Source organism: Mobula birostris, chromosome 8, assembly GCF_030028105.1.
Source record: "Mobula birostris isolate sMobBir1 chromosome 8, sMobBir1.hap1, whole genome shotgun sequence".
NCBI lineage: Eukaryota > Metazoa > Chordata > Chondrichthyes > Myliobatiformes > Myliobatidae > Mobula > Mobula birostris.
Window position 1 is genome coordinate 111,806,517 of NC_092377.1, and position 26,693 is coordinate 111,833,209.

A 26,693-nucleotide genomic window follows, 5' to 3' on the forward strand; every position below is an offset into this window, starting at 1 on the left:
GGATGAGAGTGGGGGCTGTAGGAAGGATGAGCAACCGAACTGTGGCACTGTGTTTAGGGAGCCATTCATAGGGTACCATGGTGGTGCAGTGGTTAACGTTTCTTACGGACAGCATCATAGTTGAACTTTGAATTCTGAGTTGTAATAGCATTGCACCAATCACTATGCTATACCACTATCTAGACCCCTCATAATTTTGTACTCTCCCCTCAATCTCCTCTGCTCTAGGAATAAAGTCCAAACCTACTCAACCTTTCCCTACGGCTCAGGACCTCAACATCCTTGTAAATTTTCTCTGCACTCTTTCAATCTTATTGATATCTGCCCTGTAGGTAGGTGATCAGACTGCCTACATTACTCTAAATTAGGCCCCACTAATGTCTTTATACAATTTCAATAACATACCAACTCCTGTACTTCATACTTTGTTTTATGAAGGCCAATGTGCCAAAAACTTTAATTATGACCCTCTTGACCTGTGGTGTCACTGTCAAGGACTTATGGATCGGTATTCCCAGATACCACTGTTCTACTGCACTCCTCTGTAACCTACGCTGGTCACCCATGTCTGTCCTTCCAAAGTGCAACACCTCACAATTGTCTGTATTAAATTCCATCTGCCGTTTTTCCAGCTGGACCAGATCCCACTACAAACTCTGACAGCCTTCCTCGCTGTCCACTATGATCCAATCTTGGTGTCATTTGCAAATTTGCTGATCCAGTTAACTACATTATCATCCAGACTATTGATATAGATGGCAAACAACAGTGGACACAGCACTGATCCCTGCAGCAGACCACTAGTCACGGGCTTTCAGTCAGACAGGCAACCATGCTACCACTTTTTAGCTTCTCCTGTGAAGCCAATATCTAATCCTAAATGCCAAGTGACTGAGCCTTCTTGACCAACCTGCCATTTCGGGATTTGTCGTAGGCCTTGCTTATGTTTGAACGCATTACACAGAATCATTACAACATAGGTAAATGACCTGTCCCTGTTCTGTAAAACTCAAACGCCTTTACTCTTTGCACTTAGGAGATGTTGGTACCCCTGTCAGTTTAGGGTGGCACGTGGCTGTGGAACTTATGTGTTTCAGTGATGTTATTTGTGTAATTCCACAACAGTTTGAGCTGGTGTGTGCTGACGCCTGGAAGGTGGACCTCTCTCATGCTTGTCTGAACCTGGGCTTCATGCTTGGAACGATAATCATGGGCTATGCAGCGGACATGTACGTATGGACCAACGCATGCCTCATACATTGTGTTAGTCCCCGGGTGTGGGAATGGGATATTCATCATTCTGTCCACAACTTCTACCTGCAGATTTGGTCGCAAGTCCTGCTTCTTGTTTGCAACCTTTGTGACCACAGCCTCGGGTCTCCCACTGGCCTTTGCTCCAAGCTACCCTTGGTTTGTGATTCTGCGCACTCTACAGGGGCTCTTCAGTCGGGGAGGATACCTGTCTGCCAACATCTTAAGTAAGAACCTCGCTCTGTGATATGTAGATGTCAGGGATCCTCAGCAGATGATGACAATCTTGAAAAAAAATTACTGCAAACTGAAATTTAAAAAAAAACCCAGAAAATGCTGGAAATACTCGGCAGGTCAGGCAGCATCAATTGAGAGGGAAAAACACTGTTAAAGTTGTAGATCATTGACTCTGAGCTCCTTTATCACTGCTAAATTTCATGAGGAGAAAATGGTGTGGTTTGATTTAAACTTGATTTATGGTAAAATACACATTGGATTCCGGTTAATTGGGACACATTGGGACCAGTACATTTTGGCCCAATTAAATGGCTGTCATAGTTAGCTGGAGTTTCATGAAAGTAGTGAAAAAGGTATAAAAAAAAGACAAACTACCATTTAAATAACAAATTATGTATTTAAATGAAACACAGAAGAAATTAGAACACTACCAATGCAACTAGAGTATTATAAAACTGCGTATTACTCCCTAATACTTATCAACAGAGGAATTCATCTGGTGTGCACTGCTGTTACGGGGTGTCCAGCGAGGGGCAGCACCTCTGATGAAGGGGCTTGTCATGCCCATTCTGGGCCAGCTCACTCACCCTTGGTTCTCAGCTCTCACCTGTGGCAGCAAGTAGCTACTTGTGTGCAACAGCAGACACACTCTTGTTGCACCTCTTCCACAGACAGGCTAAACCTGGTGAGGGTAACTGGCAGGCCTTGTACCCCAGTGAAACTGGGACGTGTCTGTCCTAACATACAAGTCAGATCCAATGGACTGGGTGGATGAGAATCAACAATGAAATCCAACTGTCAAGGTGGCGGTTCTGCAATGCTTCATGGAGAGTGAAGGGTGTGACACAGCACAGAAAAAGTTGTGGTTATCCACTGCAGCCAGACTGTAGTTTGTGTCGACTACTCACACCACTAGACCTGAACCTCCGAGGTGGAGAGAGTGGAACTATCCTAGTGCATTGGCTTTTCCACTTCAAAAACTCTCCTGCACAGGTTTCACTGGCATCGTCAGATATGACAGGTAACTAATGCACTGCCATTATATTTTGCTTGACTGTAACTGAACTAAATCAGTGCAGATAATGGACTGCCTTCATACAATGCCTTCGATGATTGCATCCTCCAGATCTTCACTTTCATTGTAACATTCAAGATGATTGTCAATACCTTCAAATTCTTCATAGTTTCTAACTTGTTGAAGTAGTGAAACCGTTTCATTTTCACTCCCAGCTCTTCTGCATCTCCAAGCCTGAATGCTTGAAACTGCAGTGAGCAAAACAGTTCTAAATTGTCTTACTGCTTACTTCTTGCTATGTTTAGTGACAAAAATAACTACTTTTTAAACACAAACACCCACAATGCCGCTATTTCAAAACGGTCTGCTCTAAGCATTGTGTAGACCACAAAAGTTCACATGAAGTATGCTAGTTAGAAACTGTCCAGCAACAGTCTCCTGTCCCAATTAAGCAGCAAAGTATCCCAAATAAATGAAGGGAATTCCAACTATTTTCTAGATTAATTTTTGTTCTTTCAGAGTAATCCCAAATAAGTGGCTCCCCTTATCAACCAATGGACTGAATAAACAGAATCCACTGTATATACAGTAAGAAAAAGAAGTGCAAAAACCTTTCACATTCTTTAGGCTTTCTATTCTAGAACATCAGAGATGTCCTCCTCTTTCAAATAATGGCATTTCTCTTCCACCACCATTGACACTGATTGACACGCTTTTTTTCCATATCCCATACATCATCCTCTTGCCTTCATAACAAGGACTGAGTTCCCCTTATCCTTACCTACCACCCTATCAATCTCTATATCCAGCACATCTGCCATCTTTAACTGCTACCACCTCCAATGGGATCCTACCTCTAAACGCATCCTTCCGTCTCCCCCCAACTCTCCGTCATCCACCGGGATCACTGTCTACATGACACCCTTGTCCACTCATTTCCCTCACCCCCAAATGATCCACCACCCGGCACTCTCCACAGCTACCCCTCCTCCTCCCTCACCACCACCCAGGGCCACAAACAGTCCTTCCAGGTGAGGGGACACTGAGAGTCTGCCAGGGTCATCCATTGTATCTGGTGCCGCCTCCTCAGCACTGATGAGACCTGACGTGGATTGTGGGACTCCTTGGTCTCTGCCTTTGCTTTGCCCACTGTAAATAGGAAGGACCTCCCTGTTGGCTCTCCATTCCCAGTATGACACTACCTGTCCATGGTCTCCTCTACTGCCATGATGAGGCTAAGCTTAAGTTGGAGAAGCAGCACCTCAGGTAGCCTCCAACCTGATGTCATAAACATCGATTTCTAACTTCCAATAATTACCCCTTGCCCCTTCTCTCTTTTTCCATTCCTTTTTCTGGTTCTCTTCTCACCCCATCTCTTCTCCTCACCTTCCCATCTTCTCCCTCTGATGTCCCTCCTCCTTTCTTTTCTTCCACGGTCCACTCTCCTCTGCTATTTAATTCTTTCTTCTTCGACCTTTTACCTCTTCCACCTATCACCTACCAGCTTCTTATTTCAACCCCCCCCCCCACTTAAACATTTTCCCCCTCACCGGGTCTCACCTATCACCTGCCAGCTTGTACTCTTCCCCTCCCCCTCCTTCTTATTCTGCTTCCAACCCCCTTCCTTTCCAGTCCCGATGAAGGGTCTTGACCCAAATATTTATAGTTTATTTTCCTCCAGAGATGCTGCCTGATGAATTAAACTAATCCCTTCTGGTGGTGGCATCCGTTAGTCTCGCGAGACCATGGATCTGCGCCTGGAAAGTCTTGCTTCAGTTGTGCCGTCGCGGTGAGGCAACACTGGAGTGTCCTCTCCAGGGCACAGGCCTGGCCAAGGTTGTCTAGAAGACCGGCAGTTGCCCAAGCAGCAAGTCTCCCCTCTCCCGACACCGATGTTGTCCACGGGAAGGGCAAGCGCCGATACAGCTTGGCACCAGTGTCGCCGCAGGAATTGCCAGAACGAGGTTGAAGGCAACGTCGGACTACCTTAGGGACTCCAGCTCCGGATTTGTCCTCAGGGTTTACTCCCGAAGCCTTTCTTGTGAGTGGGTATGGCCGCAAGGCAGCGGAGGTTTGAAATCAGAGTTTTCCCTCTCTTAGATAGACTGTCTTCCCAGGCTGACGAGCTCCATCTACCCGAAGCACTGGTTTTAAGGCCCCAGGACCCACCTTCACCCCTTCTCCTGTCAGTAGAAACAGTTCTGCCGGGCTTAGGGGCTAAGCCCCACAAGAAGGCCAGGAGTTGGACTTGGTTGTCAGAGGCTATTTGAGGCGCATGCCGTGAGGAGAACTTTCAGGTAGTGGGAGCTTGTCCCCACTCCCACTCCTCGGCTTGACAACCTTGGCTTTCTAGCATCTGCAGAATATAAGATAGAGGAGGAACTGGAGTAAGTAGAATGGAGGCTGCCGTATACAGTCATAGGGTATTATAGAACAGGGACAGGTCCTTTGGCTCATCTAGCATGTGCTGGGCTGGGTTTTCTGCCTAGTTCCTTCTGCCTGCAGTCAGACCGTTACTCTCCATATCTCTCATCCATGTGCCTAACCAAACTTTGCCTTAAAAGTTACAGTTGAACCCTTATCTAATACTTATGCTAGCAGCTTATTCCACACTTGCATCACTCTTGAGTGAAGTTCATCCTCAAATTTCCTCAAATCCCTTCTACCTACACAGTATCCATACCCCTCCATTCTCTGCACATTCCTAGGAGCCTCTGAAGTGCCTCTATCACATTTGTGTCCAATGCCACCCGGGCAATGAATTTCAGGCCATCACCACTCCTTGCAAAAAAACTTGCCCCTAACATCTCCTTTGAATTTATCCCTCTCATGCCTTCCAGTAATGGACATTTTGACCCTGGGCAAAAGATACCTGCTGCCTACACTCTATCTATGCCATTTATAATCCTATAAACTTCTATTAGGTCTCATCTGAGCCTCTGACCAACAAGCTAGCCCCAGATTCCCTGTAATCCTGTGAACTATGATTCACTGCCTCATCCCATCCAGTCACGTGGCTGGTGACCCAGTGGCTGATTTCCCTTCTAGTCACGTGATTGGTGCTCCATTCCCAGTCATTCACAGAGCCCAGAGCTCATGCATTAAGTTTTTTTATTGTCGTTCAACTGTACACATGTATACCACCAAACAAAACAACCTTCTTCTGGAGCAAGATGCTCACCACAGTACATATAACTCACACACAACACATGAAGAGATAGTACCAGAAGTCAATTAACAACTAATAAAATATATTCTAGAAGATTGATCCTTAGCATGAGGTGCATTTACGACACATATTAATTGAACTGAATTCTTACATTCTTCACATACATGAGGAGTAAAAATCTTAACATAACGTCTCCATCTAAATGTGTAATGTGCAATCATAGTAATTTATAGTAATTTATAATAAATAGAACAGTCAGTGTAATATAGAGTACACTCAAATCAGCGTGAATTCATCAGCCTGATGGCCTGGTGGAAGAAGCTGTCCCGGAGCCTATTGGTCCTGGCTTTAATCCTGTGGTACCGCTTCCTGGGTGGTAACAGCCGGAATAGATTGTGGTTGGGATGGCTTAGGTCCCCAATAATCCTACAGGCCCTTTTTACACACCTGGCCTTGTGAATGTCCTGAATCATGAGAAGTTCACAACTACAGATGCGCTGGGCTGTCCGCACCACTCTCTGTAGAGTGAACAGTGTAAAATTACTGGCATTTCATATGTGATGGCAGGGAGTTTATTAGTCTCACAACCTGGGGGAAAGAAGCTGTTTCCCATCCTAACACTCCTTGTGCTAATGCTACAGTATCTCCTGCCTGATGGTAGGGGTCAGAGAGATTGTGGAGTGGATGGCAGGGATCTCTGACAATACTGAGTGCATTGATAAATAGAGAGTTAAACGGAGCTACTAGAAGTTGCTCAAAATATGGTCTCATCCTTCTGCAGATCATTTGGGAATGTGACAATGGGACCTGGAATTTGGAAGCACCAGGTCCCACCATTTGATGACTTTCTACTCTTAATCTTCTCTGCCATGGTATCAACAGGAATGTTTATACACTGTACTTGTAAATCTAAAAATCCAGGCACCTCAAAGATTGTATATAAGTCACTATTAAGTTGTCCAAGGATTGTAGCGGGTCCCTCCCTGAGAACAGATGTTGTGGAGGAAGTGGGAATGGTGTAGAGGGGTTAAATGCCTTGAACTAATGTTGTGGCAGGCAGATTATAACTAGTGCTGGAAGCGTCAGTGAGTTTGGTAACCAAGCTCCCTAACACCTGTTCAATCCTCACAGCTGCTCAGATGGATACCAATCTCATCCTGGAGGTTCAATGTCCACTTTCTCTCGGCCAGGTGTGGGAGAGGTGGAGGGATGGTGGGGGTTCTCTCTGGATCCATTTCACTGCTACCTGTCAGCTCCACACACCCCATGATTTTTCTTGCAGTGACAGAACTGGTTGTGCCCAAACACAGGAGGCAGGCGGGCATTCTGAACCAGATGGCGTTCAGTTTTGGCATCATGGTCCTTCCGGCAGTGGCCTACTCAGTTCCGGCCTGGAGAAGCCTGCAGCTCATTATCACCATCCCAAACATCCTCTTCCTCACCTACTACTGGTAATGCATGAGGAGGGGTGGGTGTGATTGGTAATATGGGAGGGGGGAGCGTGTCTTTACTATTGGCAATGTTGTGGGGGTGTGGTTAGTTACTAATGATAGTGCCTGGTGAATGTGTGATAGGGGTGGTTGGTTAGCTCTGGTAATGCCCAGGAGGGAGCAGCTGTTAACCAGTGGTAACTTTGAGGAAGGACTGGTTACTGCTGACGTTGCCTGTTGAGGTTGACTACTTAATCCTGGTAAAGGATAGGGTGGTTGGGATGGTACCAGTATTTTCTTGGGCAGTATTGTTTGAACTACTGAAGCATACTGGATGTTACTAGTTAATATTGGTAATGCCTAGTCTGGGTGGCTATGTCTGAAGGGAGAGGCTAGTCACCACTAGTAACATCTGGTTGGGATGACTGGTGACCTGGTAATTTCTGATAGGGACATTGGTAATCTTGGGTGGGGAGATTGGTTACCATTAATGGCATCTGAAGAGATAACTGGCTGCCTTGGGTAGTCTCTGGTTTGGGTGATTGTTACCACTGGTGGACCCTAGCCCGCTGCTTACCAGGACGTATGATGTTGGCAGGCTGATCCCGGAGTCTCCCAGGTGGATGTTGTCCCGGGGGAAGGAGGCGGAGGTGATGAAAGTTCTCCAACAGGTCGCAGCGACGAATGGGTCCCGCCTGACCCAGACGGCCCAGGTGAGTGTTGTGGGAGGGGATGTTCACAAACTTCTTTAGCATGGGGAGGTCTGGCGGCTCCTAGTCACTGAAGAACAGGGTGGGTGCAGAGGCCAGTAATGTGAGATAGTCCCCATGGAGACATCCCAAGTTCTCATTCAGGGCTCTGCTGGGGATTTTACAGAAGATGCCACTCCAGTTTTGTACCAAATTGGGACTTCTGCGGTGGGATCTGCCTCCTGTTCCAGGAAGGCTGCAACCCTGAAACCACCACCACCCCCCCCTTACCTGCCACACTGGGTCACAGGACCCCATAGTGCACAGATCAGCCACGGCTACAGCAGATTCCTGGCTGGGCCAAACCAGAGATGAGTTCATCCCGTCAGACAGGGCTGGTCCCACCCCACCCCCCAGCAAGGCTGACAGGAAAACCCCACCTCTCCCCTTGCCAGTGCGAAGGGACGACCCATCCCATCATCTGGAGAGATGAGATGGCCTACCCCACCCGCCACATCTAGGGGAGACAGTGTGACACACTCCAACATCCAGGGACCCATAAAGGGCTGAGAATCTCTCCTTCCGTGGCGCAGGGCAAGTATTTGGCGTCGATCGGGTTGTGGGTTGGTATAGGAGGACACTCGACTTCGCACCCCTACACAGAGCCACTCTTTGTAACATTGTTGTCCCCTGGGGTGGTGCACACATTCCTCGGCACTTCAGGCATGTTCCCTTACACCACTGTCCCACTAATGCCTGAGCCTCTGTCTCCTTTCAGACCATTACGATGGAGGAGGGTGACGGACATGCGACCCGACCGTCTGTACTGGACCTGTTTAGGACCCCGCGGATAAGGAGACACACTCTCATCTTGATGATAAACTGGTAAGATTAAGAGGTCTGCATGGCCATGCAGAGGGTTTAGGGCTTCCATGCAGAAACGGGAAAGAATTGAACCCTGATCATGATTGCTGGTGCTGTAAAGTGTTACGCTGACCGCTATACTGTCCTGCCGACACTACTGTGTCCTGTGACTGAATGATGTCAAGTAACTGCAGAACTGCGCTTCTCTGTCACTCTGCCCAAACCCATGTTACTAAGCTGATCTTGGCAGCATTCTTTACCAAGAGGGTGGTGAATCTGTGGAATTCATTGCCACGGACGGCTGTGGAGGCCAACTCATTGTGTATGTTTAAAGTGGAGGTTGGTAGGGTCTTGATTATAGGGAGAAGGCAAGAGAATGGTGTTGGGAGGGCTAATGAATCAACCATAATGGAATGGCAGACCAGATTTGATGGGCCGAGTGGTCTAGTTCTGCTCAAATGTCTTATGGTAACTGTGATATCAAAATCAGGATTGCTCTGCTGTGGTTAATGTGACTGTAACCTTGACTACACATTTTCATCCACCTCTACAAGCACCCCCTCCTTCGATTACATCCACCTCTTTATGTGCTGATTCAGCCTCTCTCACTTACACCGCATTTAATGTGGCACAAGAAACACCAATTCTCAGCTAACGGGGCCTTTGGTTCAATCTTGGCATCCGGAGCTGTCTATGTGGAGCTTGCACGTTCTGCCTGGAAACATTTGGGTTTCAAGTCAAGTCGAAGTGAACTGTGGTGTTTTGTTGCTTTGGTAGGGTTAGAATTGTGTAGGTCAGGTTCACAAACCTGGTGGCATGAGGAAAAGACACGCAGGTCAGTAAGTCAATTGGCCACTGTAAATTGCCCCATATGTCTAGGTGAGTGGCATGAGGGAAGATTCAACATTCAAGTTTATTTATCAAATGCATCGTTTGTGTTAACAACCAACACACCCAATGATGTACAGGGGGCAGCCCGCAAGTATCAGCACACCTTCTGGTGCCCACAGAGCAGCTGTGATTGCAGTGAGAGAAGATTACAGATGGTGGAATGGGATTGTCCTGTAAACCAGCATAGATTTGATTTGCTAGATATTCTCTTAAAATATGAGGGATTTTGAAATATGTCCTGATTATCATCTTGTAATATAATTAAGGAGTTAACGGCAGGCTGAAAATGGACGAGTTAAAACCTTGGTGAGATGTAGTTAGAAGATTCTGCTGTCCCATTTAATTGGGTTACAAGATCTGCATTATTTGGATTTTGTTCTTAATATGTCAGCAGTTATGATTTTGGTTAGTAATTATTTATTGTTGCAATTTGGGTTTTGAGTGCGATAAAAGTTCATTGAATTTGTTATACTCAGCTTTTGAAGAAGTTGATGGCAAGCACTGTGTGTGTGCAATGTGAAATAAGCCGAAAAATTACAGGCTAGTGAGTCTGGTGATAGTAATTTGTCAGTTATTGGAAAGTATTCTAAGAGACCAGATATATAAGTATTTGGACAGACAGGAACTGATTAGGGATAGTCAACATGGCTTTGTTCATGATAGGTCATGTCTAATGTATCTTATAGCATCTTTTGAGGAGATAACCAAGAAAATTGATGAAGGAAAGGCAGTGGGAGTAGTTTACATGGACATTGGCAAGGCCTTTGACAAGGTCCCATAAGGTCAAGAAGGTTGGGTCACTTGGCACCAGGGTGAGGCAGTAATTTGCATTCAATGTGACTAGTCTTATGCTGCAGGGATTGGTGCTGGGTCCGTTGCTGCTTGTCATCTATATCGACGATCTGGATGATAATGTTGAAATGTGATCAGCTAGTCTGTGGATGACACCAAGATTTGGGGTTTAGTGGACCGCGAGAAAGGCTATCAAAGCTTGCAGAGGGACCTGGACTAGGTGGAAAAATGGGCTGAAAAATGACTGATGGAACTTAATGTAGACAAGTGTGAGGTGTTGCACTTTGGGAGGCCAAGCTAGGGTAAGAATTGTACAGTGGATGGTAGAACAAAGGGATCTGCGTATATAGATCCATAATTCCTTGAAAGAGGCATCACAGGTAAATAAAGTCATAAAGAGAGCACTTGGCACATTGGCCTCCAGAGATCAATGCATTGAGTACAAGTTGGGATGTTATGTCGAAGTTGTATTATACGTCAGTGAGGCCTAATTTTGAGTATTGAGTGCAGTTCTGGTTACCTACCTACAGGAAAGGTAACAATGAAATTGAAAAAGTACAGAGAAAATTTACAAGCATGTTGCCAGAATTGAAGACCTGAGTTCTAGGGAAAAGTTGAATAGGTTAATACTTCATTAAAATGAGGAGAGTTTGGATAGAGGTATACATAGTTATGAGAGGAATAGATTGATAGGAGTTCAATGATGGCCCAAGTGTAGAGGGAAGGACACAGACCCAGAATGAATAGTTCGCTGAGTTTTAATAAGAACTGTACAGAACAAAAGGGAAACAATAAATACTAGGCCAACAGGGCCACTAACTAAACACTCTTAAACTCACTAAAAACTAACACCATCACCGCCGTTCGTAAGTGGTATCATAGAACTAAATTAATACAGTTCCATTAACAGCATCTAACTAAATCACTAATTTTCTTTCTTGGAATGTGGACTAAGGTAAGCAAGGGCTGTTATCGCTGTGCTTCGATCAGGACTGAAAGAAAAGGAAGGGAGTTAAACACAGTTACAAAGAAACCCTAATTGACTGGAATGTCTGCATTCTCACGTGTGTGACTGCCGTCTTCTTTCAGCTGCCTGCCTGAGAGAACACCCAGACTCCGCAGCAGTGTCCGCGGCTGCGACAGGGCCTCCCTCCCTAGGTGTGTCTACTGAGGCACCAGAGGCCTGTGCCTGCTGGAAGTCCTGGATGAGATTCTTGTCTAGGATGTGTCGAGCTGGGACCCAAGAACATCCCTCTAGGCCACACTCCTCCCAATCAGCAGGCTCCTAGACACTGCCCCGTATCCAGCGAGATGCCAGGATGCACCATCCAGAATAGTCAAGGAACCTGTCCACCAAGTGGGCGGGAGGTGGTGGGAGAGAGACTGGAGCAAGGGGAGAGGTAGTCATTGGTTTGTGCTGGGGAACATGGAAAACTGGGTGAATCTTCATGGATGTTGATAGACATAGACTATGGGAGGCTCTGTTGATAACCACCTCAACTACAAATATTCCCATGTAATGTGGGGTCAGATTGCAGCTCTCTACTCTCAACGGAACATCTCTAAATGCCAGTCAGACTTTTTCCCTTGGCTTGTGAGACCTCAGTTGCTGGCGGAGATTATCAGCCTATCAGGCATATTGTCTCTGGGTGCACAGCAGAGAAGTCCTGACCCATCTCCATGTCTGCTTGTAGCACTGGACTAATTGTTCAGCAGCGATACTCCCACGCCATCTCTTGGACGGGGAAGAGTAGTGGCAGGAATCCCATGTGCCATTCAAAGGGGAACATGCTAGTGGAGGAGACAACTGCAGACAATCTCTGCCCAAACCAGTTGGGTGCTCCAGGTCCTGGGGTTGGAAGATACAGGTCAGAGCAGGGTTGTCACCTACTCCTGAATCACTCTCTCAGTCTGGCCATTAGATTGGGTGGTGGAAACCCGGTGAGAGATTGGCTGTGGCTCCCAAAAGAGAACAGAAAGCCTCCCAAAAATGGGATGTGGCCCTGGATCAGACACTATCTCCTGGGGGAAATTGTGCAGCTGAACCATAAGTGTGCCAGTCTCACAAGTTGGTGGGAGCTTGGGGAGAATGAAGTGGGCTGCCTTAGAGAACTGGTCCATAACTAGCAGAATGGTAGTGTTCCCATCGAATGGAGTGGGACCAGTGATGAAATCCACCAAGAGGTGAGACACAGGCAGTGGGCAGAGCAATTGGATTCTGATGTGACACCTTGTTTTGTGCACGAGCAGGACAGGCAGAGAGATCTTGGGACATAGATGGCCACCAAAATCATCTCTTTCTAAATTCCAGGATCCATTGAGTCCCCAGGTGGCTGACCTGATGGGAAGAGTGCGCCACTCCAACATTCTGGGACGCACCCCGGCAGGAACAAACAGCTGGTTGGGAGGTCCCCCACTTGGAACTGGATCTGAATGTTGGGCTGCTTTCACCTCTGTTTCCTTTCCCCAAATCACTGGAGCAGCCGTACATGTATGGGGAAGGATGGGCTCTTGATTGGCTTTGTCCTCAGAGGTGTCAAGCTTGTGGGAGAGAGCATCAGCCATGGTATTCTTGCTGTAGGTGAGGGTGAAATTGAACTGAGTGAGGAGAGCCAACAGGCTTGACAGGAGCTGAGTCCCTTGCTGTCACAAATGTAGGAAAAGTTTTTGTGATTTATGATTTGTGATTTGACCAGCTTGGATAGATATCTTGTTCAGTCTGTTTTTGTGCTATATAACTCTATTGCAGTGTAAGAAGCTAAAGAGGATCATAGAAGGAAAGGGCTAAAGATGAATGAAACTGAAGGCTAATGCCCTTTTCGAATGCCAGGGGAGGATGGGGGGAGGTGATGGGGCTGCTGATAATACTCCAGTGGATCTTTTCCTCACTCTCTTTCCATCAACACCCACTGCCTTTGCCCAGGCAATCACTGGAGGTACTGTACATCTCCTGCTCTTTCGCCTCTGCCCACCCAACCAACCACAGCTCAATCAGGTCCTTCAGGTGAAGCAGCGATTCCCTCACACTTCTCCCAATCTAGTGAACTGCTTTCAGTGCTCACAGAGTGGTCGCCTCTACATTAGAGAACCAAGCACAGACTGTGTGGTCACATGGAGATCCCCTGCATCAGGTCCAGGAAGGATCTGAGTCTTCAGTCTCCTGTCCTTCAATTCGCCATCTCATTCTCATGCTGATCTTATTGCCTTACTGACAAACACAAGCACTTTGCACATCACAGCCTTCCCAACTCAACAGCGTTCAATAATTAAAGGTAAGCAATGTTTCCACTTCTATTTCTGATTCCCAGTGATCCTGGTATTTCCCTGTGGTAAATATCCCATTTATATATCCAAAGGGTTAAATACAGGTGTGGAATAATGGTCTGCAAGGGCAGGTGCCCAGAGCACCAATGATCTTGTCAAAATTTGTCAGAGGGTGTATGTAACAGGGAATGGATTACTACAATTAATTGGGGAATATTCAGAACAAAATACATGGGTCTGTTCACACACTTCTGGAATGGATATAAGGGAACAAATCTTTCACAAAAAGCGGGCAGACCCAGGTGTAAATGCTGGCATTCACTTTTTGACTGTGAAGAAGTTGAAAGCTCCTATACACTGAACACAATTTCAAAAACCTGAACTCCCTCTTATATGAAGTATTAAGATTGGTGATACAAGTTGATTCATCATGTGTACATCGAAGCATAGAGTGAAATCTGTTTGTGTTAACAATTAACTCACCCGGGCCTGTGCTGGGAGCAGCCTGCAAGAGTCATCTCTGGCCTCCAGCGGACTAGCACTCAGACTCAGGCCCATAGGTATCAGACTTCAGCTTCCCTGGTGGACTCGCAGACTCAGCTCTGGCGACCAGGCTTTGACTTCCAGTCTTCGGATTTGATCCTCGGCATTGATCCGAGGACACGCTGATCTCCAAACACTAGGTCTTGAACTCTAGACACGGCAATTTCCGAAACCAATGATTCATTGGAACTCGCCCCTCCTACCTGAGTGGAACTCTGACTGAATCCACTGACTAACCTGGCCTGGCCTCTGATGCCCCCACATCCTGTAGTGTGATCACTGGAGATGAGTCTGATGTTCTCCTCAGGAGCTGTCTATCGGTGGGTCCTCAGGTGCCTGTAGAGGCCGATCTGGGATCTCCATATTCCGGTGCAGTGTGGGCATGAGAGAATGGTGGCTGTGGTCAGTGGTTGGGTCTTTTAGTAGTTCAGTCTCTCCTTTCACAGCTGCTGCTTGTTCTTTGAGCTACAGCGGAGGTTGGCCTCATGTAGCACATAGAAACATAGAAATCTACAGCACATTACAGGCCCTTCGGCCCACAATGTTGTGCTGGACATGTAAACTACTTTAGAAACTGCCTAGAATTTCCCTACCGCACAGCGCTCTATTTTTCTAAGCACAGCTCCCACTTGAACAGATTTCCTACAGGTTTATCTACTGAGAGCCATCTTCCCAACTTTTAGAAGCAATGTTGAAATCCTTCAGGCTGATTTTGATGATATCTTTGAAACATTTCCTTTGCCCATCAGGGGCTCACTGATTCCTGATCTGACTGGAAATGGTGTTGTCTGGGATACTCTGGTGAGGGTGGAGATTACTCTTGTGCTTGGAGTGAGAGAGGGTTTAGTGGTTCAATCAGCAATGAGTTTCTTACAGGGATTTATGGCCATTGTGCTTAATTCAACAAGGACACGGTCTTCTTGGAAATTTCAATTTGGTCAGAGGTGTAAAGTGAGCTGAATTCTCTTCAAGGCCAACAAAGAAGGGTTAATGCAGTTAAGCAAATTAATACTGGGATTATAATGTAAAGACTGAGAAGCTGGGAGAAATTTACAGATCCCATTTTTTACAGAAGGTTGTGGTCATAATCAGAATTAGGTTTAATATCACTGGATTGCTGGTATATATCATGAAATTTATTGGTTTGCAGCAGGAATACAGTGCAATATATAATAAAAATACATAAATTACAATTATGTATATGTAGTACAGTGCAAAAGTGTTCAGCACATACATGTAGCTAGGGTACAAGACTTTTGCACAGTACTGTAGTAATGTTATGTATTGCACCGTACTGGTGCTGCTGCAAAAGAAAACAAATTTCGTGACATATGTGAGTGATAATAAACCTGATTCTGATTTGGGTCTCTATTGTGGACTGAGAGTGGGCAGGCGACAGGGAGAGGGGCATCGTGGCTGGGAAAGGGGGAAGGGAGAGGGGAGGGAGTGGGAAGCACCAGAGAGACATTCTGTAATGATCAATAAACCAATTGTTTGGAATCAAATGACCCTGCCCGGTGTCTCAGGGCTGGGTGTATCTGCACCTGCACCGCTCCCCACCAGCTCCTTCTTGGCCACCAGTTTGTCACACGCACTATATATATCGTGCATAATGAAGAGAGAGAACTGATGGAGACCAAAGAACCAGGCAGGTGAATCTCTCAGGGAAGATCAGGCGAGATGGAACTTTTCTAATGACCTGATCACCAAAAAGCAGAAGGAGAGATGCTTTGGCCCAAAGGATAATCAATTATCAGACAGTCCCTGTGGTAGGATGTCCAGGAGCAACTGCTCCAGCCTTTATGGAATGTGGAGCGTGCTATCCTGTGGAAGGGTTGAAGGATGCATTCAGTGGAAGACGTGAGAGGGAGGAAGAGAATCACATTGGTGGGCTGATATTAAATTTTATTTAGAGAAACAGCACAGTAATAGTTCCAACGAGCCCGTGCCACCCTATTACACACATGTGACTAATGACCTACTAAACGGGACGCTTTTGGAATGTTGAGCACTCGGAGAAGACCCGTGCGGGCACAGGGAGAATGTACAGACTCCTTACAGATATTGGCAGGAATATCTGGTGGGAGGATTTTTGTGTGGAGCCTAAAGGCAGACAAAAGCTAGTTGGATCCAATTCTTGTTCTACAAAGACAACAGGACTGTGGAAATATAGCTGAAAGGAGGAAAATTGAGTGTGCCCAATTCTTTAATGGATTCAGACTCTGGTTTAGAACACCACACTCTGTGTTTTTCTTTAGTCAATCTAATGTGAGATAATTTTCCAACCAGCGTAAAGTGACCCGTATCTCATTTGTAGAGAGTCATTTACTGGCTGTACACTTTTCCCTCCAGGTTTGCCTGTGCTTTGGTGTACCAGGGGCTGATCATGTATCTGGGAAATATGGGTGGAAACATCTACCTTGACTTCTTCATCTCTGGAGCTGTGGAAATCCCGGCCTCAATCATCGTCCTTCTTGTCATCGAGCGAATTGGCCGGCGTCTTCCCTTTGCGACTGGTGGCCTGTTGTCAGGGGCTTCCTGCCTGATAGTGGCCTTCATCCCCGAGAGTAAGTACCTCTCTGACTGTAATCCCAACTGGGCTAATGAATTGGGATCCAGCATTCAATGGAGGGGGGGGCAAAAGTGCCTGTAACAGGGACTTTGCAATGTACCCCTACCACTTCACCAGTCTACAGCCTTACCCAATCTCACCATCCTTCTCACAGTCAACTCTGAAATTCTGTTCTGTACCATCAGCAAACTTTTGAGTATATTACATTTAATCTTCTCATCCAATTTATCTATGCAGATTATGAGTAGCTGGGGCCAGCCCAGCCCAGCTCACGGAGACCTGACCTGAAAACCATTCCTCAGTACACTATCCCCAATACCGTGTGCTCTACACTCAGTAGCCTCTTCATAATGCACCTCCTGGTCTTCTGCTGTAGCCCAACCACTTCAAGGTTCAACATGTTGTGCATTCAAAGAAGCTCTTCTGCACACCACTGTAGTCATGTGGGCTACAGTCACCTTCCTGCTTGCTTGAATCAGTCTGGCCATTCTCCATTGACCTCTCCCATTAACAAAGCATTCTTGCCCACAGAACTGGTGCTCACTGGATGTTTTAATGTTAGAAAACCTACAGCACAATACAGGCCCTTCAGCCCACAGAGTTGTGCCGAACATGTCCCTACCTTAGAAATTACTAGGCTTACCTATAGCCCTCTATTTTTCTAAGCTCCATGTACCTATCCAAAAGACTCTTAAAAGACCCTATTGTATCCACCTCCACCACCGTTGCTGGCAGCCCATTTCATGCACTCACCACTCTCTGAGTAAAAAACTTACCCCTGGCATCTCCTCTGTACCTACTCCCCAGCACCTTAAACCTGTGTCCTCTTGTGGCAATCATTTCATCCCTGAGAAAAAGCCTCTCATCATCTTATGCACCTCTATCAGGTCACCTCTCATCCTCCGTCGCTCCAAGGAGAAAAGGCCGAGTTCACTCAACCTATTCTCTTAGGGCATGCTCCCCAATCCAGGCAACATCATTCTAAGTCTCCTCTGCACCCTTTCTATAATTTCCACATCCTTCCTGTAGTGAAGTGACCAGAACTGAGCACAGTACTCCAAGAGGGGTCTGACCCGGGTCCTATATAGCTGCAACATTACCTCACCTCTCGGCTCCTAAATTCAGTTCCATGATCGATGAAGGCCAATACACCATACACCTTCTTAACCACAGAGTCAACTGTGGACTCGGACCCCAAGATCCCCCTGATCCTCCACACTGCCAAGAGTCTTACCATTAATACTAAATTCTGCCATCATATTTGACCTACCAAAATGAACCACTTCACACTTATCTGGGTTGAACTCCATCTGCCACCTCTCAGCCCGGTTTTGCATCCTATCAATGTCCTGCTGTAACCTCTGACAGCCCTCCACACTATCCACAACACCTCCAACCTTTGTGTCATCAGTAAGCTTACTAACCCATCCCTCCACTTCCTCATCCAGGTCATTTATAAAAATCAGGAAGAGTAAGGGTCCCAGAACAGATCCCTGAGGCACACCACTGGTCACCGACCTCCATGCAGAATATGACCCGTCTACAACCACTCTTTGCCTTCTGTGGGCAAGCCAGTTCTGGATCCACAAAGCAATGTCCCCTTAGATCCCATGCCTCCTTACTTATCAAATGCCTTGCTGAAATCCATATATACTACATCTACTAGTCTTCCTTCATCAATGTGTTTAGTTACATCCTCAAAAAATTCAATCAGGCTCGTAAGGCATGACCTGCCCTTGACAAAGCCATGCTGACTATTCCTAATCATTTTATGCCTCTCCAAATGTTCATAAATCCTGCCGCTCAGGATCTTCTCCATCAACTTACCAACCACTGAAGTAAGACTCACTGGTCTATAATTTCCTGGGCTATCTCTACTCCCTTTCTTGAATAAAGGAAAAACATCCGCAATGCTCCAATCCTCCGGAACCTCTCCCATCCCCACTGATGATGCAAAGATCATCGCCAGAGGCTCAGCAATCTCCTCCCTTGCCTCTCACAGTAGCCTGGGGTAAATCTCATCCGGTCCTGACGACTTATCCAACTTGGTGCTTTCCAAAAGCTCCAGCACATCCTCTTTCTTAATATCTACATGCTCAAGCTTTCCAATCTGCTGCAAGTCATCCCTACAATCACCAAGATCCTTTTCCATAGTGAATACTGAAGTAAAGTATTCATTAAGTACCTCTGCTATTTCCTCTGGTTCCATACACACTTTCCCATTGTCACACTTGATAGGTCCTATTCTATCACGTCTTATCCTCTTGCTCTTCACATACTTGTAGAATGCCTTGGGGTTTTCCTTAATCCTGCCCGCCAAGGCCTTCTCATGGCCCCTTCTGGCTCTCCTAATTTCCTTCTTAAGCTCCTTCCTATTAGCCTTATAATCTTCTTGATCTCTAACATTACCTAGCTCTCTGAACCTTTTGTAAGCTTTTCTTTTCTCCTTGACTAGATTTATTAGTCTTTGTACACCACGGTTCCTGTACCCTACCATAACTTCCCTGTCTCATTGGAACGTAACAATGCAGAACTCCGCACAAATATCCCCTGAATATTTGCCACATTTATTCTGTACTTTTCCCTGAGAACATCTGTTTCCAATTTAAGCTTCCAATTTCCTGCCTGATAGCCTCATAATTCCCTTACTCCAACTAAATGCTTTTCTAACTTGTCTGTTCCTACCTCTCTCCAATGATAATATAAAGGAGATAGAATTATGATCACTATCTCCAAAATGCTCTCCCACTGAGAGATCTGACACCTGACCAGGTTCATTTCCCAATACCAAATCAAGTACAGCCTCTCCTCTTGTAGGCTTATCTACATATTGTGTCAAGAAACTTTCCTGAACACACTTAACAAACTGCACCCCATCTAAACCCCTTGCTCTAGGGAGATGCCAATCGATATTTGGGAAATTAAAATCTCCCATCACGACAACCCTGTTTCTCTATCTGCTCCTCGATATCCCTGTTACTATTGGGCAGCCTATAAAAAACACCCAGTAAAGTTATTGACCTCTTCCTGTTCCTAACCTCCACCCACAGAGACTCTGTAGACAATCTCTCCATGATGTCCACCTTTTCTGCAGCCATGACACTATCTCTGATCAACAGTGCCATGCCCCCACCTCTTTTGCCTCCCTCCCTGTCCTTTCTGAAACATCTAAAACCCGGCACTTGAAGTAACCGTTCCTGTCCCTGAGTCATCCAAGTCTCTGTAATGGCCACCACATCATATCTCCAAGTACTGATCCATGCTCTAAGCTCTTTCGCTTTGTTCACAACACTCCTTGTGTTAAACACTCCTTCGGTCTGAGTGCGTTCCTTCTCTACCACCTGCCTATCCTCCTTCTACAAGCTTTCTCTATTTGTGAGCCAACCTCCTCTTCCCTAGTCTCTTCAGTTTGGTTCCCACCCCCCAACAATTCTAGTTTAAACTCTCCCCAATAGCCTTAGCAAACCTCCCTGCCAGGATACTGGTCCCCCTAGGGTTCAAGTGCAACCCGTCCTTTTCGTACAGGTCACACCTGCCCCAAAAGAGATCCCAAAGATCCAGAAATCTGAATCTCTGCCCCCTGCTCGAGTCCCTGAGCCATACATTTATCCTCCACCTCATTCTATTCCTATACTCACTGTCACGTGGCACAGGCAGTGATCCCGAGATTATTTTTTTTTCACCATTTTCTGTAAACTCCAGAGAGTGCAGTTTCTGAGATACTCAAACTATCCCACGTGGCACCAACAATCATTCCACACTTAGATCACATTTCTATCCCATTCTGATGTTTGATCCGAACAACAAATGAATCCTTTGACCTTGTCTGCATGGTTTTATACATTGAGATACTACCATGTGATTGGCTGATTTGCATTAATAAGCAGGTGTACCTAATAAAGCGGCCATTAAGAACATATGTCTGATTTACAGAGTCACAGAGCACTACAGCACAGAAGCAGGTCCTTTGGCCCGTCTACTCCATGCTGAACTGTTATTCTGCCTAGTCCCATCTGACCATAGCCCTCCATACCCCTCTTATCCAATGTACTTATTCGGACTTCTCTTCGATGTTGCAATTGAACCTGCACCTGCTCTGCTGTCAGCTCGTTCCACAATCTCACCACCCTCTGAGTGAAGAAGTCCCTCCTCAGATTCCTCTAAAAAATATCACCTTTCACCCTTATCCTATGACCTCGTTCTAGTCTCACCCAACCTCAGTGGAAAAAGCCTGCTTGTATTTGCCCTATTTTCACCCTCATAACTTTGTATACCTCTAAACTCCTTTTATATTCTTTGTGTTTGAAAAATATCATTGATTCTTTGACTCATCTCCAATACAAGTTCTGAAGAAGTGTCTTCAACATGAAGCATTCACCCTGTTTCTCTCTCCACAGATGCTGCCTGACCTGCTGAGTGATTCTAACCTCTTCCATTGTAACTCTAGTCTAAGTTGTTACAATCCCATTCACTATGTTCCTTAATTTAGGAAGCAGCTCTCCAATATGGTGACTTAGTCCTTTGGAAAACTGATTTATTTCTCAATTATGCGCAATTTGTACAATTATATAGGGCAATGATGAAACTGCATCTGGAGAACTGTGCATGGAATTGGTCTTATTATTTAAGGACAGATGTTGATGAACTGGAAGGAATATCGAGAAGATTTAAAGGTTTACTGGAACAAATGTTGGAATGAGGCTTGGGCTTTCAGAGGAAAGTCTGGACAACATAGTTAGTTAAAGTGCAAGTTGAGTTTATTGTCGTCTATACAGGTAGAAAAATGCACAGGTGCAATGAAAAACTTACCTGGAGCAGCCTCAGTGGCACATAGCATCAGATACACGACACTGTCTAGAAAACATGAATCAGCATAAATTGTATGCAACTTAAAGAGCCCAAAAATTCAATTGTAGTGAAAAGTTATTAAAGTGATCATGGTTTTACTCTGCTCAGGTAATGATTAGAGTTTTGCAAGTTGGTTCAAAAACCAAATGGTTGAAGGGAATTAGCTGTCATCAGCCTAGTGGTGTGGGACTTAAGATTTCTGTATCTCCTTCCCGATAGCAGAGGTGAGAAGATGTCCTGGCCCGGTTGGCGGTGATCTTTGATGATAAATGCTTCTTTCTTGAGGCACTGCCTCCTGTAGATAGTCCTGATAGTGGGGAGGAATGTGCTGAGTATATTGCTGAATGTGCCGTGGTGTACTGGGCCGAGTCCAGTATTCTCTTCAGCTTCTTATGGTCTTGCACTTGCGCTTACTGTACCAGACCATGATGTAACAAGCTGGGACACTTTCAACAGAACAGCTGTAGACAAGCCAAACCTTCTTAACCTTCTAAGAAAGTAAAGACACTGGTGCATCTTCCTCACGGTTGCATGTCAGGACAGGTCACCCAATATGTGAATACCCAGGAATTTAAAGTTGCTGACCCTCTCCTCCACTGATCCCCCAATGCAGATGGGTGCATATGTGCTCCCTTTTCCCTTCCTGAAGTTAGCAATCAGTTCTTTAATGTAGGATTGCACCTCTGGAAGTGTGAGAGGAGACTTGCTTGAAATATAACAAATCCTGTGGGGTCTTGACGTGGTGGATGTGGAGAGGAAGATTCCTCTGGTGGAGTATCTGGATCTAGCCATCACAGAAGTTGTCCATCTAAGATGGAGTTCAGATGAAAGGTTTTTCTCTCTGAGGGATGTGAGTCTTTGGTACACTCTTCCTCAACAGGCCTTGGAAGCAGAGTTATGAAAATCATTAAGGCAGAGGTAGTTGAATTCTTGATAAGCAAGAGGGTGAAAGGTTGCCATTGGCAACAAAGGGCTCTGATTCATAACTACCAAGATTCCTTTAGGAGAAAACTCCTGTATTTCTTTCAGTTTGTCAGACGTGTGCTCACTATTACAACTCATCTCATAAAATGAGCTTTAGTCAAAGGGAACTCGTGATATTTTGAAATTTCCTCAGAAGCCATGACAATTTGTAAGATGTACATATTTCTTTCACTGCAGATGTCTTATGGCTGAAAACTGTCATTGCATCCTTGGGCAGACTAGGAATAACTGTTACCACGGAAATGGTGTGCTTTGTAAACATGGAGCTGTACCCCACATACTTACGGTAAGAACCAAGGATTTAAGTATTGCAGATGCTTCAAATTGGCAACACTGAACAGAAAATGCTAGAAACATTCAGCAGGCCAGGCAGCAAATGTCGAGAGAGAAACAGAAACTTTATGTTTCAGGTTGAAAATCTTTTACTCAAACAGGGAAGATTTTTCTGAGGATGTTTCTAACATTCTGGAACGGTTGATCACAGCTCACATGAGCTCAGACTGAGCTGGCCATCTGTACTGGTCGCTCTCTGGCAATATGTAAGATCATTATCATCTCTTGGTTTAAATCACCAAAATTATGCTGAACAAGAGCTATGAAATTATTATAGAAGTGACACCAGTAAGATTTCAAAAGGGGCACAATACTTCCTAGTGGGAAGTGTTAGAATACACTTAGTGGCCACTTTAATTGGTACCTCCTGTACTATTCTCTTCAAACTCGAGATGCAGGGGTTCCCAAACCATTTTTATGCCATGGACCCCTACCATTAGCTGAGGGGTCAAGAGACTGCTGTGCAGGAAAATCCTAGGAAATCAGCAGTTTCTGAGTTACTGAAATCACCTCGTCTGACAGCAACTATCATTCCTCGGTCAAAGTCACTTAGATCACATTTCTTCCCCATTTTGGTCTAAGCTGAACCTCTTGACCATGTCTGCATGCTTTTATGTATTGGGGTGTTGCTCACAATTGGCTGATTAGATACTTGCATTAGTGAGCAGCTGCACAGATGTACCTGATAAAGTGGCTAGCCATGTATTTTCTTAGAGTGCTGATGAAGTATTTCCCATTGGGAACCGATGGATTATTCCCATAGGAATTGAGACAATGTTTCCTTGGGGAATTGATGGAATGTTTCCCTGTAGGATTTGATGGAGTATTTCCTGAGGAATTAATGGAATATTCCAATTGGGAGCCTTCTACAGGTCTGTTTGTAAATCCAGTTTCCCCAACACTTTCAGTGCTCTCCATAGAGCACTGCAGCTGGAGTGGAGGTCCCAAACACTGGTGAAATGCAGAACAGGTGAAGGAAAACAGACTGTGTGAAGGAGGAGTGGAAAGAGGACTGGAATGTAGAGATTATTTTGAAACTCAGGGTGTTGGGGTGGCGCTGGGAGCCAGGTGGAGACATATGGGGTGGTGTTTGGATGTCGAGATCTTGATCAGGGCTGGAGGAGATTGAGGGTGGGTTGTGGAGATCAACGCTTTCTCAGTGGGATGAAAGTTAGATCTTCAAACTGTCCCAGGTCAGAGATAGAGTTGGTCCTGGTTCATGCTATTATGGTCATCAGCTATGGTCAACGTGAGCAGCCTCTTTGTCCCAGGCTGCTGCCACACAAGACTGAAGGGAAGAAACTACAGTTCATACACACAAAATGCTGGAGGAACTTAGCATTCCTCTCCATGTATGCTCTCTTCCATACTGAGTTCCTCCAGCATTTTGTGTGGATTTACTCTGGATTTTCAGCATCTGCTGAACCTCTTGTATTTATAAACTACAGTTCACTACCGCCTTACAGAAGGGTTGTGTACGTAAAAACCATCTGTTTCACAATTTACCATTGACAAAATCTTTTGTTTCTCATCAGTTATCTTTTTCCTCACATAAATTCCTTAAGAGTTATAGAAAATGATGAATTTACAAAAGGCATGTGATAAAGATGTCAGGTACTGGAGATATCCATTTAATGTGAGAGGAGGAATGTTTAAAGGAGGTATGAGTTGCAAGATCCTTAACATAGGTGTGTGCCTGAAATGGGCTACCAGTGTCGGTGGTGGAGGAGGCACCTGCAACAGAGGTGTCTAAGAGGCTGGTATACGGACACAGGGACTACACAGGGTACGGAGGGGTATTGACTACATAAGTCAGAGGGGCGTTGCTTGAATTTGGCAACACAAGAAAGACTGCAGATGCTGGAAATCTGGAGCAATGCACAAAAAGTGCTGGAGGAACTCAGCAGGTCAGGCAGCATCTAAGGAGGGAAATGGACAGTTGACATTTCAGCTCAAAACCTTTTGCCTGGACTGGCATACAAAATCACTGAGTTCCTCCACCGTTCTTGTTTGCTGCTCTAAGTTCACTTGGCATCAGGTTTGGAGTAGACATCGTTGACCAAAGAGCTGCTGTGCTTCCTTTGCAATTATATTTATATGACAAAACCAGAAAGGCTTGGCAGCAGATGTATTTCGTGCATGAGTTGGTAAAATTCCATCTCCCCCAGAACATCCTGGTGCAATTCTATACTGCCATCATAGAGAGCATCCTCACATCTGCCATTACTGTTTGGATGATGCAGCATCCTCTTATAATACATTGAACCTACAGTGAACTGTCAGGTCAGTCGGAAAGGTCATTGGCTGCAGTCTACTAACACCGCAGAAACAAAAGACCATCTTAATGAGCTCAGGACGAAGGAACAACTTTATTCACCATGCGTAACAGCGATTTGCATCTTCAGGGTGTGACATGCAACATAAAACAACATTCATCAATTACAAAGAATAAGGAATAAAATGAAAAGTAAAGTTAGAAGTTAAGTGTGGATATGGATTAAAATGTGCATAAGCACATGAGATTGGCCAGTGATGTAGTGGCATCACATCGAATCCGGCCAGCTCCTTGCCTGCTTTCCATTCGGGCTGGTTTGAGCATCTAACTAGCAACTTGACATCATAAAAAAAGGACAAAAATGCTAAAGAAATAGCAAGGTTGCCACCCAATGCACCACAAGGCGTGGAAAGGAATGACCAAAAACAAATACATAAAATCCCAGCATGTATTTACAATGTAAACAGCATTACAAAAAGTGGTTTAAAGTGTTTACAGTGCAGTGTAGTGATTGAGGTAATAGATAGAGGGGGTTGGGGTGGGCTAACTAGAAAGGTTGATCAGATTAACTGCCTGGGGAAGAAACTTTTAAGATAGTGTGAAGTTTTGTTTTAATAGTGCTTTCTGGAAGGGAGTTTTTGGAAAAGGCACAAGGTGGGTAGTGTCGGCAATGATTTTTCCTGCCCGTTTCTTTGTCCTGGACACATGTAAGTCCTGCGGTGATGGCAGACTGTAACCAGTGACCTTTTCTGCTGACCTGAGAGTTGACTGTAGTTTTTGTATACAGTGAGAGGATGCTGCACCAAACCAGACAGTAATGGCTGATGTGAGGATGAACACTGTGATGGCAGTGCAGAATTGCTGCCTTATGTTGTGAGGAAGATAGAGAAGAGGGCACAGTTCACGCTCCTCTTCCCGGTCCATAAGCCACAGCTGGAGGCACACGATGTGTGAGCAACAGATGAGGATAAGGTTGGTACTTGGACACCTTATGCTGGTAGTGAAAGAAATGTTGACTGGTGGGGGTTTTGGGAGGCTGGGAGAGCTGATGGCAAGGAGGGTAGTGAGACTTTGTTCTTGTGGCAGGAGCCTCGCTGTGTCGTTCTGTGCGTCGCTGTCCGACTTTGGCGGGGTACTCTCTCCCTTTGTCGTCTTCAGGCTGTCTGCTCTCTGGCGGAGAATGCCTCTGGTGGTTTTCGGTGAGTATGCAGCAGTCGAGGTCAGCCCTCGGGGCCACAGAACATCACCACTTTGTAGAAAGTGTGCCCTCACACCTGCAGAAACCTTCCCGCCAATACTCCCTGTGGAGATTTATCGACCTATCTTGGTTCTTCTGTCTGTACGACAGAAAGCTGAAAGAGTAACTGATCTCTGATCTCCTGATGCCTCATGTATCACATGAAATAACAGGACTTTAGATACTTGTGTGTGATTGTGTGTAAGACCATAAGGCCAAAATTAGGCCATTCCGCCCGTCAAGTCTGCACCAGCATTCCATCATGGTTGGTTTATTATTCCCCTCAAACCCATTCTCCT

General features: G+C 45.5%; 1 protein-coding gene across 2 annotated transcripts in view; it reads left to right on the forward strand.

The window, feature by feature from the left end:
* The window catches only part of LOC140202281 (solute carrier family 22 member 2-like), a 47,793-nt gene that overhangs the window by 4,634 nt on the left and 16,466 nt on the right, over positions 1 to 26,693 (forward strand). For both annotated transcript variants that reach the window (XM_072267168.1, XM_072267169.1), the window contains exons 2-9: positions 1,126 to 1,229; positions 1,324 to 1,478; positions 6,955 to 7,123; positions 7,701 to 7,815; positions 8,570 to 8,676; positions 16,498 to 16,712; positions 22,727 to 22,835; positions 26,244 to 26,356. In XM_072267168.1, the coding sequence (XP_072123269.1) occupies positions 1,126 to 1,229; positions 1,324 to 1,478; positions 6,955 to 7,123; positions 7,701 to 7,815; positions 8,570 to 8,676; positions 16,498 to 16,712; positions 22,727 to 22,835; positions 26,244 to 26,356 (1,087 nt within the window). The remainder of the gene's footprint in view (positions 1 to 1,125; positions 1,230 to 1,323; positions 1,479 to 6,954; positions 7,124 to 7,700; positions 7,816 to 8,569; positions 8,677 to 16,497; positions 16,713 to 22,726; positions 22,836 to 26,243; positions 26,357 to 26,693) is intronic.